Raw genomic sequence first — 17,901 nt, forward strand, 5'->3', positions numbered from 1 at the left:
GTTGCACATAACCATAGATACCAAGTGTCCCCAAAAATCGTATTGCTAGTTTACAATATTGAAACTCTTCTGATTTTCAAATGTCATTAGGAAAGATTAGTGTTTCTGCATTGAAAATTGAGTGATATTTTAAAATCTGTTAATAGGACCTGGGCTATTAGCATTTTTTTTGCCCTTTCCTAAATGCCTGTGATAATAAGGCAGTGATCTGCTTACTTGAGACCTTGAAGAATGAGTAGTGAGGGTTATTCCAGAATAGTGATGGGAATTCCAGGAATGGCTTAGAGGCACCAAAGAAAAAAGCTGTATACTGTATAATACCCATTAGCAGAATGGATAATTTAGACCTGGAAATCTTCTCATTCATTTGATGTGCTTGTCCTTCTCCAGGTGGCAATGATTGTGGGTTGGGTGATTCGGTGCAGATGCATGGAGCTGGAGGGAGGAATTGTCTGAGGTGGTGATGGAGGACGTGCAGCTGACTGAGTAGGTTGCTTTGTCCTGAGGATGCTGAGATTTTGTCTGCTGTGGTAGCTGCACTTTTCTAGGCAAGTGGAGATAATTCCATTAAAATGGTGTAAAAGCATCGGAGACTTAAATGGCAAGTCCCTCACCACTGGGTATTTTGCTGAAAATGAAAAGTGGCTTGTACACTCATCATATTAAACTGCTACTGTAGACAGCTTCAGTTATGTTTCTTGTCCATAGACACCCATAGAATATGGATATTAGGTAATTTAATCATAATATTAAGAGCAGATGATCAGTTTATTTCATGTTGCAGATGACCATTGTTTGGCATCAGCATTAGATCTATTGCCACCTGGCAGCCCAAGTTAGAACTTTTTCAAGGTCTCTCAGCTTGGGACCGTGGACTTGCTTCTTTATCTAATGGACTGTGTATGGAACTGAACACCATGGAGTTGCTAGTAAACATCCACAATATCTGATGGAAGGAAGATCATTGAAACATCTGAAGAGAGCTGTGCCAAGCACAGCACCCTGAAGGATTTCGGCAGCAATATTCAAGAACTGAATGGCCTTTGTGCTATGGAAGTTTTCCTTCTTCTTCTCATTGACTCTAACCTTTGCCACACTCTGGAAAATTCTGAATTGAGGTTAAGAGCACTCAATCTCACCCCATCTGCTTTGCTGACTATGCAATGAGGTGCTGGAAATATTATATGTGGGTTACCCACACTCATTAGAGAATTTTAAAATGTAAACAGGTATAGCATGTGAACCAAGCTTTTTCATACTCCCTTAAATTTGGTAGTATGATTATGGGATTTAGACTAGTATTTATTGCTAAAGCAGCTATAATCACAGATGACAGCTGAGAGGCCAATCATTCTGTTGCAATTAATAAATAAAATTGAAGTTAAAACTTGTATTCTGATTGTTGCTCTGTCCTGTTTGTGGTGACTGAGCATTGAATGTGAGTTGTGGGCAAATGCAAGGAACCTTTGAAGAAATACTTGATTCGCCATGAACCACTTGGAAGTTGCTGTGAACATAAATTCTGGTGCCACAGAAGAAGCAATCGATAATATAATTTTTAAAATGCATGTTTATTTGTTGTGAGTATTTGCCATATATTTTCCCAATGAAAGTCAGTAGATTTGCCAAAAAAGGAGCTTGGTATTTATGGAAATCTGCTAAGCAGTGCAGCTCAAGGGATCCTCTATATTTCAGCCATTAAACTTGTTATCATTTGACATCTTCATTTTCATGCCTTGCAGTCTTTTTGCTAGCATGCTGACAGAAGAGCTGTTTTGTGTTTCGTTTACTCCTGCTGCATCCATAGAAACCAGGTTATTTTGTGTTAACATTAATTATATGACATCAAATAGATTTGGTGACCTTTAGCAGACATGCAGTCAGCTGTGAAAGTCAATTAACAATCCTCTCTGAAATAGTATTCTCAGAAATTAAGTTACTTGCATAATTTAACAAAATTGTTTTTTTTTTGCATCTAACTCAGCAATTCATGATACAAAACATAATTTTGTTTTACTTAATTGCCCTTATACAAATTCTGCTAAAATACTGATTATGTCTATTAGAACAGAAAAATAGACTATTCCGTGACACACACAGGTCATGTGACCACTCCATAAACGTGATACTCATAGAGCCAAGAAGATGGCAAATGAAAATATACAGATGTAAAGAAATCATCTGCATTTAAAAATAAAATACTTAACTACTCATTCTTTCAATGTTTTCAATTGCTTTGGTTGTGAGCTATAATGCAAGCTGTGTCAATATGTGATAATAATCTTGGAAAATCACTATGTGATAGCATTTTAATAAACTAGAAATTTGTTGCAGGGAATATAGCTCAAAATCATGATTTGTCAGGCTTGAATTACAGATTAAACTATCAAAAGTTACCTTGAATGCATTGAAAACTCAATCCATCTGTATCCATTAAGATGTAGTCTGTGTACATGTATTCCCTGTGCTTGGAACAAGAATTCTTTCAGAATCCTGCTCTACCTTTACCTGAGCCAGTGTGTATTTGATCTGGAGCTTTTGTACTTAAAGCAATTTGATAGAAGAAGTTTTAATATGTATTGGTGGCTTCCAAGTCAAGGCACAGAGAGATCAACTTATTCCTTTCTAGTTGTATCTTCAGTTCCACACGAGTACTTGTCTTTAGTTGTGCTTTCACACAAGAGTTCACAGAAGCATAACAAACATTAAACAAAAAGTGAGAAATAGGAACTTCAGTGCATGTTTTCTAGCTCCATGAAACTGTTGGGCTGATCTGTATCTTCCGAACATAGCCCTCCTTTGCTCTGCATATTTTAGCTAAAATCTATTGACTTTTAGCTTTCAAATGTTTCTTTTGCACAATAGGTGAAATTATTTGCAACACCTACAAAATGGTGGAGGAATTCTGCAGGCCAAGCAGCATCTACGGAAAAGAGTACAGTCAACGTTTCAGGCCGAAACATAGATTGTACTGTTTTCCATAGATGCTGCCCGGCCTGCTGAGTTCCTCCACCATTTTGTGTGTGTTGCTGGGATTTCCAGCATCTGCAGATTTTCTCTGGTAGGTGAAATTACTTAACTGGAAGTATATTTCAGGGGCTGGCTTACATTGAGTTATACCATATAATCTTTCCATCTTTTCAATTATATGTTTCATATCATCTATTTTTCACAAAGTCATTTATTTTCATTGTTCACTTGGTAAGTAAATGTTTTAGTCAACTGCAGTTGGATAAATGAATGGTCAAGCATGGTGAATTCCTGCCAAGGTTGGTGAGTTGGAGTATTTAATTAATTAGATTGGAATGAATTATTTGTTTGGGCATAAGGCATTTTTTTTCCTCTCCATTGTATTCACGTCAATGGAATGAAGAAAATAGTTTGGTTGTTTCAGGTATAATTTTAAGAAGATTTTTGTCAGTAATAGCTTTTGACAATAGAAGAATAAATATTGTTGTAAGGTTAATGCATGAAATACAAAATAAATTTATTGGAAGAAATTTTGTCACAGTAGATAAATTCAACTGTGCATTTTTAAGCAAAGAAATTTTCAGCAAGAGCAGTTTTCCAGGTGAGCATTTGGCATGAAAATGTAATTTTCATTGCTGTGGAAAGCAGTGAACTGTCTGTGGATTCAAGGGCGAGTTGCACCAGTGGGACCCAGGATTAGCATAGTTTGGATCTATTGACAACTTTCCATTCATAATTCCCAAATTTTTCCCTACACCTATCTCCTCAGGCTTAAATACAATCAGTCTGCAGACCTCTTATTGATACAGCTGATATCTGATTCAGTCTGCAGATTTGTTATTGGTACGACTGATATCTGATGCCCATGTTTAAATTCCACGTGTGGAATGGCTAGACAAAGATTAAGGGAGAATGATCTGACTGACTCTCAGCATGATGGCCTAATGGCTGATAAGCAAAATTGTATTTCATACTGAATGCTGGTAACTTAAAAAGAAATGGTGAAAAATTGAGAAATATCATTACTCAAAACAAGTTTAAATTTACTATTAACTTTCTAAAACAGTTTCTATAAACAGTTACATACCACAGTGCAAAACTGGAGTTTTATACAATGCGTAAACAGTCACTTGTATTTATATAGCATATGTGTGTGTGAATATAATGTGTCTCCTCTATGCACACAGACATATTTGGGAAAGGGAAATCGGAAATGTACGTATGTTTTGGTTTCCATACTGGTTTTACATTTTATCGGGGTCAGACAGAACTAGCATATACATAATCTATCTTAATATCCTCAGAAACCAACATTAAATGTCACATAAGCTTAGACTGAAGATACATGGCTTTGTTACAGAGGTGCCTTTCATACCATTACATTCAAAGCACACTTCAGTTCTATCATTGTTATTGATAGAACAGAAGACAGTATTTATAACAAGATTGCTATACCAAAAATAAAACTTTAACATTTTCAAAGTGCTAAATTTTAATCATTTAGATCTATACCTTCTCAACAGCCTGAATGAAAAAATAAGCATTATTCCATTGTTAAAAATAAATCTATTATTTAGAACTGTAAACGTCAAATCTGGTAAACACACTGAGCTTGGTTTGATATTGCCTTTTGAAAATTAAATCTGCAAGCATACTCTTACCATGGAATTTTTAAAGAAACGTTACGTGATATTTTTCCTTTTAAAAAAGGAATTCTAGCCTTGTTTACAATAAAGTTATGTCAAAGCTATGGATTTCTGCATGGATTTACATGCTTAGTTATTAAGAACAAAAAAAAAGCTTTGTTTGCACTCTAGAAAATCACCTAGCAGCAATATTAACATTAACAGAAATGGTGATGTTAAAGTTTGAAGTTTTAACACAGATAGTTAGAGTTTTCATATCAATATCATTTTCTATTTGCTAAATACATTCACCTTTTTTTGTATGAAGACATTTCTAACCACTGTACTAAATATAGGCCTAAAATAATAGTGAAGCTTCACTATGATAAAGGCAGTTTTATCTTTGTCATTTAACTGGTGCAACTCACCCCTCCCCCCTTTTCATTTTTCTAACCAAGAATTTGGGGACCAAGTTCAGAATAGTGAATGTTGAAAGAAACTTCCAGCTTCAAAAATACATCTTTTTTTTTCTTTACATGACATCTACAATATTTACTTCGCAGTTTTTAAAGTGTTACCTAGAAATCATGATTAAACAAATACACAGAACCAAAGAATATTTTTTGATATTCACTATTTTTGGAATAAACTACAATTAAAAAAATCTCATTACATTTTTTAAATTTTGGTGCAGAAATGTTAATGCATTCCTTGAAGTTTTTTTTTAAGGAAGTTGAGCAAATATTGCAATTCTACAAACAAAAGAGCCTAATCTGAACTAAAATAAGCAAATCCTTAGGGCAAGCATTTTCCTTCTTTGCTGCAAGGATTATTTGTATCCACTAGACAAATCACATGATGCATTAATGGGATCCCATATGGTTCAATTATGTAACCAGTCTGTGAGTGAAATCCAGGCAGCACCCTTCAAATGATAAATTTATGTTCCAAAATATATTTTAAAACATTGTCTTTCTGACCTTTTATTTTGAAACAAATACTTTCTGCATCTCTCTGAGAGCACACCATGATTTTTACGTTTAATCCGTATTCCTCTGTCGGCACTGGATAGGCAGAAGGGGCTTAGTACTGAAAAATAATTGTGATAAAATTTTAATGGTATGAGTTAGCATAAGTTTACAGAAAGTTTGGTATAATTTTCCCTTCTTCTGTACTTATATTTGATGGTCAGGACCTTCACATTTTGATCAATGTTCTCAGGTTCCCTTCCATTAAACACTCCTTTATATTGTAAAGGTAACACTGGCTTGCTTGAAATAGTTTTTCATGCCATGCAAAATACAAAGCTCTGTTCTTTTGAGGATATGCACTTTAGTTTCACAATTCCAGCTCAGGTAGTAGCCTGGCAGACTTTAAAGTCAGATGTCATCATCATATGCTGTGGAACAGCCACTTTCTCCTGATGTCACATGAATCTCTGGAGAGATGTGGTTGTCCAATTTGATTCCTTCTTGGTTGCCACTTTTCTTAACTCTAGCGGTTACATTTTCCATATTGTACAAGCAGTTTTGTCCAAAGTGCTTTGCTGAAGAAGCTACAGCATGCTCTTCTAAATAATTCCCATCTTTTCGGTAGATACCTTCCTTCTGACCTGGATAGTCACTATTTGTGATGTGGTATCTGAGACTCATGGACCCAGAAGGGTTCCTTCCGACTGGAGGCTGCTCTTCCTCATCACTGTCTGCATCAATATACTTCTTTACTCCATCATCATGGAAAGTAAAAACATCCGGCATCAAGTCTTCTGGAGATTTTGTTCCAGAGGATGAGCATGTTATTGATGCTTCTATGCTAGCGAGATGTCTCTCTGTATGCAATGGACCATCGAGGGGACTTGTGATGCTTTTAGAGCCAATCGCTTTGGGGCCCACAATTGATGAGAGTGTTGTTAGGTTTGTGTTTTGAACTGTATTGATATCACTCTCCATGAAGTTTACTTTAAGCGGTCTAGATTTTATGGGGTTTATCTGCCTGCTTGAGCCTTCTGGATTATCAGAGAAGTTGGGGCTATGCTTGTCTACTGCACAGGTAAAAGCTGCATTATTGGAATTGATGCCCAAAAGGCTCCTGTAATAGTTGCCGTCCAGAGTTGTGGTAGCTTGTCTCATTGCTGCATTATTGGATGGTAAGGCTGGTGAATCTTGATCCTGAATTTTTTCAAGACCTGGGTTCACAGAAGCCTTATTGAGTACAGATACTGCAGGACTGTGAGTGTATTTCCCTGCATCAGGAAACTCTGTAGCACAGCTAATGAAACTGTCTATGCTTGACAAGCTTCTCATATCCACAATTCCATCTGGTGTGCTTAATAGCGGGTCAGAGGGTACAGAAATTTTCTCCATCTCTATTTGATTTTGCTTCTTAACTTTAAAAGTCTGATCCATTTGACTTATGTTCATGTTGGGCTGAGATTGTGTTTTTGCCATTTTGCTGTACATCTCCTCTAATTTCTGTACGTTTAGATGTTGTGGGCTGGCATTTGGATTGTGCACATTTTCTGGAGAATTTTGTTCTTGGTACTTAGTTTCAAATGACTTGTTGGAACTAGTCTCAGATGTAGTACGTTTCCCCCACTTCCACTTGCTGGGAGAAAGGCTGTTATCTCGCAGTTTTTCATTTTTGTCCACATTTTCTCCACTTTTCTCAACAACTATATCCATAAGCTCCATGCTGCGAGCAAATGCATCTTTCATGTTCATCGAGACAATGCTTCCATTTCTCTTAGCTCTCTCAAGGGCTTCTCTTCTCTTTATTGCTTTCTCCTGCCTCTTTTGCTCCTTGTAGAACTCTGAGAAGTTATTCACAATAATTGGTATTGGAAGAGCAATCACCAGCACCCCTGCAATACAGCACAGTCCACCAACAATCTTACCCAAAAGGGTTTTAGGATAGATGTCACCATATCCAACTGTGGTCATAGTGATGGTGGCCCACCAGAAGGAGGCTGGAATGCTCTTGAACTTGGTGTCATCTTCATCCTTTTCGGCAAAAAACACCAAACTTGAAAATATCATTATGCCCATTGCCAGAAACAAAATCAACAATCCAAGTTCATTATAGCTTCGTCTGAGTGTGAAACCAAGAGACTGCAGGCCTGTGGAATGCCTGGCCAATTTCAGAATTCGTAGAATCCTCATGATACGGAAAATCTGGACCACTCGCCTGACGTTCTGGAACTGAAGCACACTTTTGTTGGATTCTGTGAGAAAAATTGTGACATAATATGGCAAAATGGCTAACAAATCAATGACATTCAGTGGACCTTTAAAGAACTTCCATTTGTTTGGTGATGACAAGAATCGCAGCAGGTATTCCATGGTGAACCAAGCAATGCACACGGCTTCTACATGAGCCAACTGTGGGTTGTCCGTGACCTGTCCAAATTCATCCATGTCTTGTAGTTCAGGAAGTGTGTTGAGTGACAAGGCAATTGTTGATAATACTATGAAAAGGATAGATATTATTGCCAAAACCTGTAAAACAAAGAGAACATTTTCCCATTAGAGAGTTCAGAATAAATCACTTCATGTCAGTTTGTACTGAATATTATTTACACCTCCAGTTTATCACGGACATTGAAGATGTTTTTCATCAGATTTAACATTTTCCAGTATGAATGGTAGATATAGTAAACAAAGTCCCAGATTATGCAGTTATAACAATGTTTAGTGTTATTTTACCACCAAACCTGTAGTAACTGTGAGATTTCTCTGCATGCACAGTCTTAGAGAGAAGATACACTGTTCCTGCAAGGCAACACAATTTTAACTCCACCAGTCAAGGATAATCAGTATAATATTCATCTATTATGAATAAGCATTTTTGTAAGGTAATCTGCAAATTTTATGGTTTATTCCATGAGACTTTAATGGTGTACTATGCACAATTACTGCTTAGAAAATGATTGGTATTAGAAAAATACAGTATATGGTTTGTTGGGTGCTGGAGTGGAGATGCTTCTCTGCCAAAGGAGGAGTAGGAACATAGAAACATAGAAAATCTACAGCACAATACAGGCTGTATTGTGCAAACACAAGAAAATCTGCAGATGCTGGAAATTCAAACAACACACACAAAATGCTGGTGGAACACAGCAGGCCAGGCAGCATCTATAAGGAGAAGCACTGTCGACGTTTCGGGCCGAGACCCTTCGTCAGGACTAACTGAAAGGAGAGATACTAAGAGATTTGAAAATAGTGGGGGAACTTCTCTAACTTCTGTTAATGCCTCTCCTCCTCTTCTTACCCCATCCCTGAAATATTTAGTTGTTTGTTTTTTTTCTCTCTCTCTCTGCCTATCACCCTGCCTGTTCTCCATCTCCCTCTGGTGCTCCCCCTCCCCCTTTCTTTCTCCTGAGGCCTCCCGTCCCATGATCCTTTCCCTTCTCCAGCTCTGTATCACTTTCGCCAATCACCTTTCCAGCTCTTAGCTTCATCCCACCCCCTCCGGTCTTCTCCTATTATATCACATTTCCACCTCCTCCCACTACTTTCAAATCTCTTAGTATCTTTCCATTCAGTTAGCCCTGACGAAGGGTCTCGGCCCGAAACGTCGACAGTGCTTCTCCTTATAGATGCTGCCTGGCCTGCTGTGTTCCACCAGCATTTTGTGGGTGTTGTTTGAAATTCCAGCATCTGCAGATTTCCTTGTGTTTGCACAATACAGGCTCTTCGGCCCACAATGCTGTGCAGAACATGTACTTACTTTAGAAATTACCTAAGGTTACCCATGGCCCTCTATTTTTCCAAGGGCACTCCTTCCCTCCGCTAGCCTGCAGGTCACCCTTGGGCAAGGTGCAGTGCCTGCTGAGCCCCTGATCAGGGTCACGTGAAGCCATGGGAGATGGTCATACAAGCAGTTGGTGCATATCACAAGTTATGGTTATGCGAACACTGACACCAGAAGGCAATCTCTGAAGAATACCCACACAAAATGCTGGAGGGACTCAGCAGGCCAGGCAGCATCTTTGGAAAAAGTACAGTTGATGTGTTGGGCTGAGACCCTCTCTCTGAAGAGTATTGATAAAGGCTGGAGTCACTCGTCTTGTAAAGGTACTTCCCAGAAGAATGCAATGGCAAACCACTTCTGTAGAAACATTTGCCATAGAACAACCATGATTGCCCATGTCATACGGAACGGAACATAACGAATGAGTGAACGTGGTTGGTAGGACTGTAATATACACACTTAAATAATTTAAAATGTAATTGGTTTAAATTTGTCCTTAATTACTAAATATGTGTTGGAGTATCTGCTTCTGATTGTATTCAGCTCCAAATATTGCTTCTGCTGTGATGAAGTGGGTAGCTCTTGTGTACCCATTTTGCTCACACTATCTTTTACATATAGAGTTCCAAGAGGCTGCCCACCACACTTCATCTAAGGCTCTTGTCTTGACCTTGGACTGACACTTATTTACTACTCCTAATGATTACATTGAGAGATATGTAAATAGTACAGTGTTCATACTGCAAAAAAATTCCATTAAGCATTTCAGACTTTGTCTTCTCTTGGAATTTATCTGACAGTAGTAGCAATTTTAGTAATTACAGTAATTAGTCACTTGATGTATGTTACATAATTTTTTCCCCCACGACAGCTTTTTTATCTTTTTAATCTGAATTGCTTGCAATTTCTCCAAACACCTTAAAATCTACATCCCAAGTTAATTGCCTATTTTCCATTGAGACACTTCAATTGATTTTCCATCTCCAGTGAATTCTGCATTCCAATAATGCTTATGTGAACTCAACGTTCTCTTTTAACAAACTTGACTCAAAATGTGAAAGACTCAATTGTTCCAGTGATTTGAATAGCTAGTAGCACTCCAGGTGGGCTCTTTTAAAATGCTAAATTTCTTTCAACTGAAAATTCTAGTGCTGCTTTCCCACCTTATTTCCAATGTTTTTGACATATAACTTTATATTATGTTAAAATGGGTCACTGATGTTGTTTCAGTGATATAAAATTAAACCATGCAGAATCTTTTCCCTCTACTTTTTTTGAGTCATAATATATCTGGAGTTATTATAGACTGGAGAATCATTGAAGTTAATTGCTATTATTAAGAGTTGAGTTGGGAATTTTGAATTATGAATGATACCATGAAAGGAAGTATATATGGATGGACCAGCTCTTTTGCCAAATATCAATGTAAAATTTTCTCTTCTTCGGTTAGATTTCGTGGAACCAACGATGTCCTCCAAGAACAGGAGAAAAAACTATAATGGCAAAATTGGGGCAATGCCTCACTTAATGGTATTTTTTAAAAAAGAATGTTAAATGCATCTAGTATTCAAAAACAATCAAAATGCTAGAAATCATTAACATGTGAAAAGAATAAAAGTACCTAAAGCATTAAAATATAAATAAATCAAATATCTCATAACTTTCCATCTCCAGGTTGCAAATCCGCACTCAGATGACTGGCAACTCTAACCAAGCATCAGAACTGACTGACATAGAATCAGAGATGTACCGTAACGTTGCTGCATCCCAGCAAGACAAAGCTTCACCACCAGACTCCACATGCGTCTTGTGATTTACTGGAGTGACAGATGTGCTGGCATCTGTCACTCAGCATGTACACAACAGTGCATCATTCCAGAGCTTGCATACCTAACAACAGTGGGCAAATACTTGAGAGACAATGCGTGTATAATAAGACCTTTAAGACATAGAAGCAGGATTAGACCACTCACCCTGTCGAGTTTGCTCCGCCACTTGAACATGGCTGAATTATTTTCCCTCTCAGCCACATTCTCCTGCCTCTTCTTCTTAACCTTTAACACCCTGACTAACCAAGAACCTATCAACCTAATTTTAAATATACTCAATGCCTTGGCCTCCACAGCCACATGTAGACAAACAGACAGACAGACAGACGTACTTTATTGATCCCGCGGGAAATTGGGTTTTGTTACAGCTGCACCAACCAAGAATAGTGAAGAAATATAGCAATATAAAACCATAAATAATTAAATAATAATGTTAATCATGCCCAGTGGAAATAAGATAATGTAGCAATGTATTCCACAGATATACTACACTCTGGCTACAGAAATCTCTCCTCATTTCTGTTCTAAATATACGTCAATTTAGTCTGAGGCTGTGCCTTCTATCTCCAAGCTCACCCACCACTGGAAACAACCTCCCTACATCCACTCCATCCAGACCTTCCAAATTCAATAGGTTTCAGTGAGAACCCCTTCCATTCTTCTAAACTCCAGTGGGTACAGGCCCAGAACCATCAAACGTTCCCCGTACATTGATCTTTCATTCCTGAAATCATTCTCCTAAAACTTTTCTGGACCCTCTTCAATGCCAGGACTTCTTTTCTCAGATTAGGGCCCCAAAACACCTCACAAGGCTCCAAGTGGGGTCTGACCAATGCCTTATAAAGCCTCAGTATTACATCCTTGCTCTCAAATCCTGCATTCTCAAAAATGAATGCTAACATTGTCTTCTTTCCTTTTGCCTTCCTTACCACTAACTCAACCTGAAAATTAACCTTTAGCGAATCCTGCACAAGGACTCCCAAGTCCCTTTGCACCTCTGATTTTTGAATATTTTACCCATTTAGAAAATAGCCTGTCCTTATTCCTACTACCAAAATGCATGACCAAACACTTCCCTACACTATATTCCATCTGCAACTTCTTTGTCCGTTCTCCCACACTGCCCAAGTCATTCTGCAGACTCCCTGCTTCCTCAGTACTACTTGCCCCTCCACCTACCATCGTATCATTCCCAAATTTGGCCACAAAACGATAGGAAACGTAATGTGGGGAATGTAAAGTTATCTACCTTGGTAGGAAGAATAGATCAGCAGAATTTTGTTTAAGATGTAAGACTTTTTTTTCTGGAGATAATTAATCTTTCCTCTTTTTCTAATGTAGCATTTGTGGCTGCTCAATCCCTGAACATATTCTAGAATTCAAGGCCAAGATTGATAGACCTTTGACCCACATAGAAATCAAGACTTATAGAGAGCAGGCAGACAGTTGGACTTAAGCCAACCAAAGGACAGTCATTAACTTACTGAATATCAGAATAGGCTTGAGAAAGTTGTAAGATATGTTCTTGCTCCATTCTCAAACAGCTAACAAAATAGTTTGCCACTTGCATCTATTTCTCCTCATTTGTGAGTTGATAAAGTAAATACCAGAATCAGAAGGGTTGAGACTGAGTTAATTGTCTGTTGTATCAAGTGAGGAAGATTTGTACCAGTGAGAATCTGGTGAAAGGCACTGAGAATCTATGTATCAGCTCTGTACAAGGATCATCAAGGCTTCAGCTCATTATAAATGTGTAGGTCCTCTTAAAATTATTAGCAGTGTGGGGAAATAGACATTAAAATTTGGGTCCTTGTTCCTTAGGTCCTCGAACAGGAGGTACCTAATAAAGTGGCCACTGAGTCTATATAACCAAAAGGGAGATCATAATATGCTATATAAACGTGGAAATGGTTTTGCCACTGTTGTGATATGTCTTAGCTTGCTGGATTAATGGAGGTATTAACCGGCCATCAGCTTCATTACAAAAGCTTTCAACGAAACATGACAAATGTGGTTAGAATTCATGTAAAAATTGGAAGCAGCATTTTTGGGCTAAGGATATGGAAATAATACCAGAGGATGTGAAAGACTCCTTTCTTCCCAATTTGGATATGTACAGACAGTGTTAATAGGCTGTTTTTATAAAAATGATGATGAAGCTGTTTATTCTATTTTATTAATTCCATTCTGTGAATTTACTTTGCTCAGTGCTGCCAACAAAGGATTGTATTAACTTCTGGTTCACTTGACAGGCCACAAAGGTTTAATGGTCCTTAATAACAGTCCACAAATGTGAAATCATTTGGCAGGATCTCATTTATAGTTCAAATGCTTTACAATCTAATGATTGTGTAACACTTACCCAGTAGGCTGGTATATGTCTAGGGGAAAAGGAGATCCAGCCACACACCAACCCCACCTCCCGTACACGCAGGTGCTGTAAGAATCAAGTTTATGCCGCGTGTACACACACAATATCAAACTCACACCAGATACCGTTATGGAATGCACTTTGAAGATTTTACTAAAACTAAAAAAGTACTATGCAATACATTATATATGAAGGAAAAGAAAATAAAGTAAAAGGCGCCAACTTATCAAAGTTCAGTCAGTTTAGTGCACATCGTTGGAGCTCAACCATCGAACCATTTGACGTCTCATCACTTTCCTCCGACTTCCACGTCCTTGCACCTGGGACCACACCGGTGGTCGAATGAGCAGTGCAGCACATGTCCACCTTCCTCAGCGTCTCCTTCCCGCCTCCCCTGAAAAGACCGCGAAACCCCCAAGCTCCCAGCCTTACAAGACAAAATAATGTTCTCCATTGGTTAAAAAATGAATACAATCCCCATATCAGCAAGTCCAAAGCTAAACAACTGCGAGAGAAAACATTTATCAAACATAAAAGCATTCCTACTCTAGCAAACCAAAGAAGCCATTTTGATTAACATACACAGTACATTGTACAATTGTGTTACCTCTTGAACAGAACACTTCAATGTGGCCAGAAAGAGGCAGAAATGTTATTATGTTTGATTTTGCAAGGGAAGTATTGGGCTTTTATGAATACATTGCTCTAACACATCTGGGTGTGTTGTTCCTTTCAGTATAATAATACTACAGTTTTTCTAAGTATGGCTTCTGGAAGGACAAGCATTTAGGCTGTGGTTCTACTACATTTGCTGGTCAATGACAGAAACACGATACTGCTAACTATTCCTGTCGTTTCACTGACCCAGATGAGACATGTCACAATCTTGCTTGCTTTGGTTTGTTCACTCTGCTTGCACATATTCTCAACATTGCATGAATTCAACTTGTAACTGTCTTGCTCCCCAACCCCTATACTTTTGCAATCGGTTAACCATCCTAACCACACCAGAGGACAATTGGACAAGCAATTGACTCCAATGAATCTTACAGAATTATTCATACGCAGATAATGTTGCAGTCAAGGCTGTGTGTTTGCTAGCTTTAGGCATCTTTTGCTTAAATTGAAATGGCTTAATAGTAATTTTATTGGGCAGAGGGCTCAGAGTCACATATACATCAGGATGGTAGATTTGTATCTGTGAAGAACCTCAATGGTCAAGGTAGCTTCTGATGAACACCCAATAGTTTTATGGTCAACTTTATTGATACTGACTTTTCATTTCATCTTTATTTAATTATTAATTTAATTGAAGAGCATGCCTTATGAGAATAGGTTGAGTTAACTTGGCTTTTTCTCCTTGAAGCAACGGAGGATGAAAGGTGACCTGATAGAGGTGTATAAGATGATGAGAAGCATTGATCGTATGGATAGCTAGAGGCTTTTTCCCAGAGCTGAGATGACTAACACAAGGGGGCATAGTTTTAAGGTGCTTGGAAATAGGTACCGAGGGGATATCAGGGGTAAGTTTTTCACACAGACAGTGATAGGTGTGTGGATGCACTGCTGGTAGCGGTAGTGGAAGTGGATACAATAGACAGGTACATGGAGCTCAGAAAAATAGAGGGCTATGTGCTAGGGAAATTCTAGACAGTCTCTAGAGTAGGTTACATGGTCAGCAGAATGTTGTGGGCCGAAGGACCTGTAATGTGCTGTAGCTTTCTATGTTCTATGTTAATGACTAATACTAGGCACCAGGGTAATCACATTGTCAAATCTGCTGATAACATAGCAGTGGTTGGGCTCAACACCAACAACGATGAGACGGCCTACAGAGAGGAGATGAAAGGCCTCGAGGCCCAGGGCCAGGCAAATAACCTCTTCCTCAATGTCAACTGGACAAAGGAGATGGTTATCAACTTCAGGAGAACTGGCATCACTCACACCCCTCTTTACATTGGCAGCGCAACAGTGAACCATTTCAAGCTTCTGGGAGTGCACATCTCACATAAACTCTCATGGTCCTAGAATGCATTCAACACAATCATGAAAACTTATCAATGCCTCTACTTCCTGAGGATGCTGAGGAGAGCTGGACTATGCAATCTATACTCACAACCTTCTACAAATGTGCCGCAGAGAGCATCCTAACAAGCTGCAATCCTGCATAGTTCAGAAACTGCACTGCTGTGGACAAGTGAGCTTTACAGTGGGTAATAAAAACTGGCCAATATGGCACTGGTACCAGGCTACCCACCATCAAGGACCTAGATACAGAAAGGTGCTGGGAAAAGGCCAGCAATATCATTTAGGATCCTATCCATGGTACTCATGGACTGTTCGTCCCACTCCCATCAGGGAAGAGGCTATGTAGCATCCACACCAGGACCAATAGACTCAAAAACAGTTTATTGCCTCAAGCAGTAAGGCTGATCAATACCTCCATCGACTAACCCGCCCCACCACATGCCCACCATCACTACCTTTCTTACTCTGATCAGTCACCTTATGTTCTATCACTCCTGTACCTCGTGTCACTTTACATGCTATACATACAATCAATTTATGTATATAAACTACCTTATATGTTTATATTTACTGTGTTTTTCATTATTGTGTTCTTAATCTTATTGTGTTTTTTTGGTGCAGCATCAGATCCCAAGTAACAATTATTTCATTCTCCTTTACACTTGTGTACTGGAAATTACATTAAACAATCTTCAATCTTGAATAAATTCCAAAACTGTTGGAATGGGATCTGAGCTTTAGTTTCCAGATCAATAATAAGCACTCAAGGATACCAGTCCAGCAACCTAACCGTGAGGCTGCTTTATTCTTTCTAACTGCCAGACATCCATTTCTGTCACTGTTCATCCCAAACCAGCACAATTATTTTTTAACTAACAATTAAAATGATAAAGCAACCCATTTCTTTTGAATTTGTTTAGTTGTTCTGTGCTGCTCAAGGAAATTAGTCTTTCATTCTTGTGTCTTTAAAGCAATCCTGACACATTTAAATCCAAGCTTAGATGTAGTTTTAGATCATATTCTCTAGGTTTCTAACTGCAACCAGCAGGATTCACTACTGAGCCCAGAAACACAGCACTAATATTGGAGAGAAGAGCTGAGTGCCTATAGTGATCTGTGCAAAAATATACACTTAAGATAAGCTTTCAAATTATTTTATTTCATTTTAAATGTGTTAGTGCTTTATTTTGTTTTAATCAATTTGTACCTATTAAATTTTAAATAATATTTATCAAATTAAATAATGACACATGATTTATCTTTACATAAGGTTTAAGCAAAGCACTTTAGTTTGACAGAATCCATGTAGATTTCTACTTTTTCTCCTTTTCACTTTTCAAACGTATGTGTGTGTCATTGGCAAGATAGATGCTTATCGCCAATCTTTATATGTGGTACTTTGCCTTCTGGAATCTCCTAGTGAAGGTGTCCCTGAATATGAACAGAATAGTCTAGAATTTTGACCCATCAGAGATGAAGACCTAGCAAAATATTTCATCCTTTATTTTTAAACATTAGGTACCATGAGCCACCATTAATAATGGATACCTGGATGTTTAAATCTCTCAAATGAAAATGTAAAATTGACTTATTCAATATCCAATGAGTGCCAACCGTCAACAAACTTTCATTAGGTGGTATGTTGGAAAGCAAAGAATAGATGAAAAAAGATCTCCAGAAAATAACCTCTCACGTAAATTGGAATGACTTCTTACTGAGTGCATTATCATCTGGGCTTTCCCTGTTGTCTGTATAGTTTTGATGGAACAGATTAAGTGAATTGGTTTCTGAAATTATTGTGCTGAAGCTGTGACAGGAGAATCCCTGCAGAAAATTGCTCCATTAGTCTTCAGGAGTCAATACACTCTAGCAAACTGGATAAAGCTAATGGCACATACATTTTCAACAATATAATACAACATAATATTTTCGCTAATCTATTTAACATTGATACTTCCTTTTCTCTTCAGTCCTTGCTTATTCATTGACTCTAACTTTTCCATATTCTCCCTAAAGCAACCATTTCAGAATTTACATACTTCATACCACACGTTCCTCTTTTCTCTTTATAACCATTATTTGTTTACCCTCTGCAATAAGCCATTCTTCTGATCTGTTCATTTTTCAAACAACTGTCATTTTTTTCTCCTTCTGAATAGCCTTCCACTCCATAGTCCACTCAGCCCCATTTTGCCAGTCCATAATATTGATGCCTCTCAGCACCACTGGAGCTTTGGACTCCAGCCATTCCATTAAAAAAATTACAGCAATGCCTGTTTCTGCAGACATTCCTAAACAAGCTGTATAAGAGCTGAGTCCCTGCTTAAAA

The 17,901-nt window shown here is 38.1% G+C and overlaps 1 protein-coding gene across 1 annotated transcript in view; it reads right to left on the bottom strand.

The window, feature by feature from the left end:
- Positions 1-5,974: 5,974 nt before the first annotated feature.
- kcnb1 (potassium voltage-gated channel, Shab-related subfamily, member 1) overlaps positions 5,975-17,901 on the bottom strand; it is a 316,956-nt gene continuing 305,029 nt past the window's right edge. The window contains exon 2 of the mRNA XM_059978756.1: positions 5,975-8,089. Coding sequence (XP_059834739.1) covers positions 5,975-8,089 — 2,115 coding nt within the window. The remainder of the gene's footprint in view (positions 8,090-17,901) is intronic.

This window comes from Hypanus sabinus, chromosome 9 (assembly GCF_030144855.1).
Source record: "Hypanus sabinus isolate sHypSab1 chromosome 9, sHypSab1.hap1, whole genome shotgun sequence".
NCBI classification, from domain to species: domain Eukaryota; kingdom Metazoa; phylum Chordata; class Chondrichthyes; order Myliobatiformes; family Dasyatidae; genus Hypanus; species Hypanus sabinus.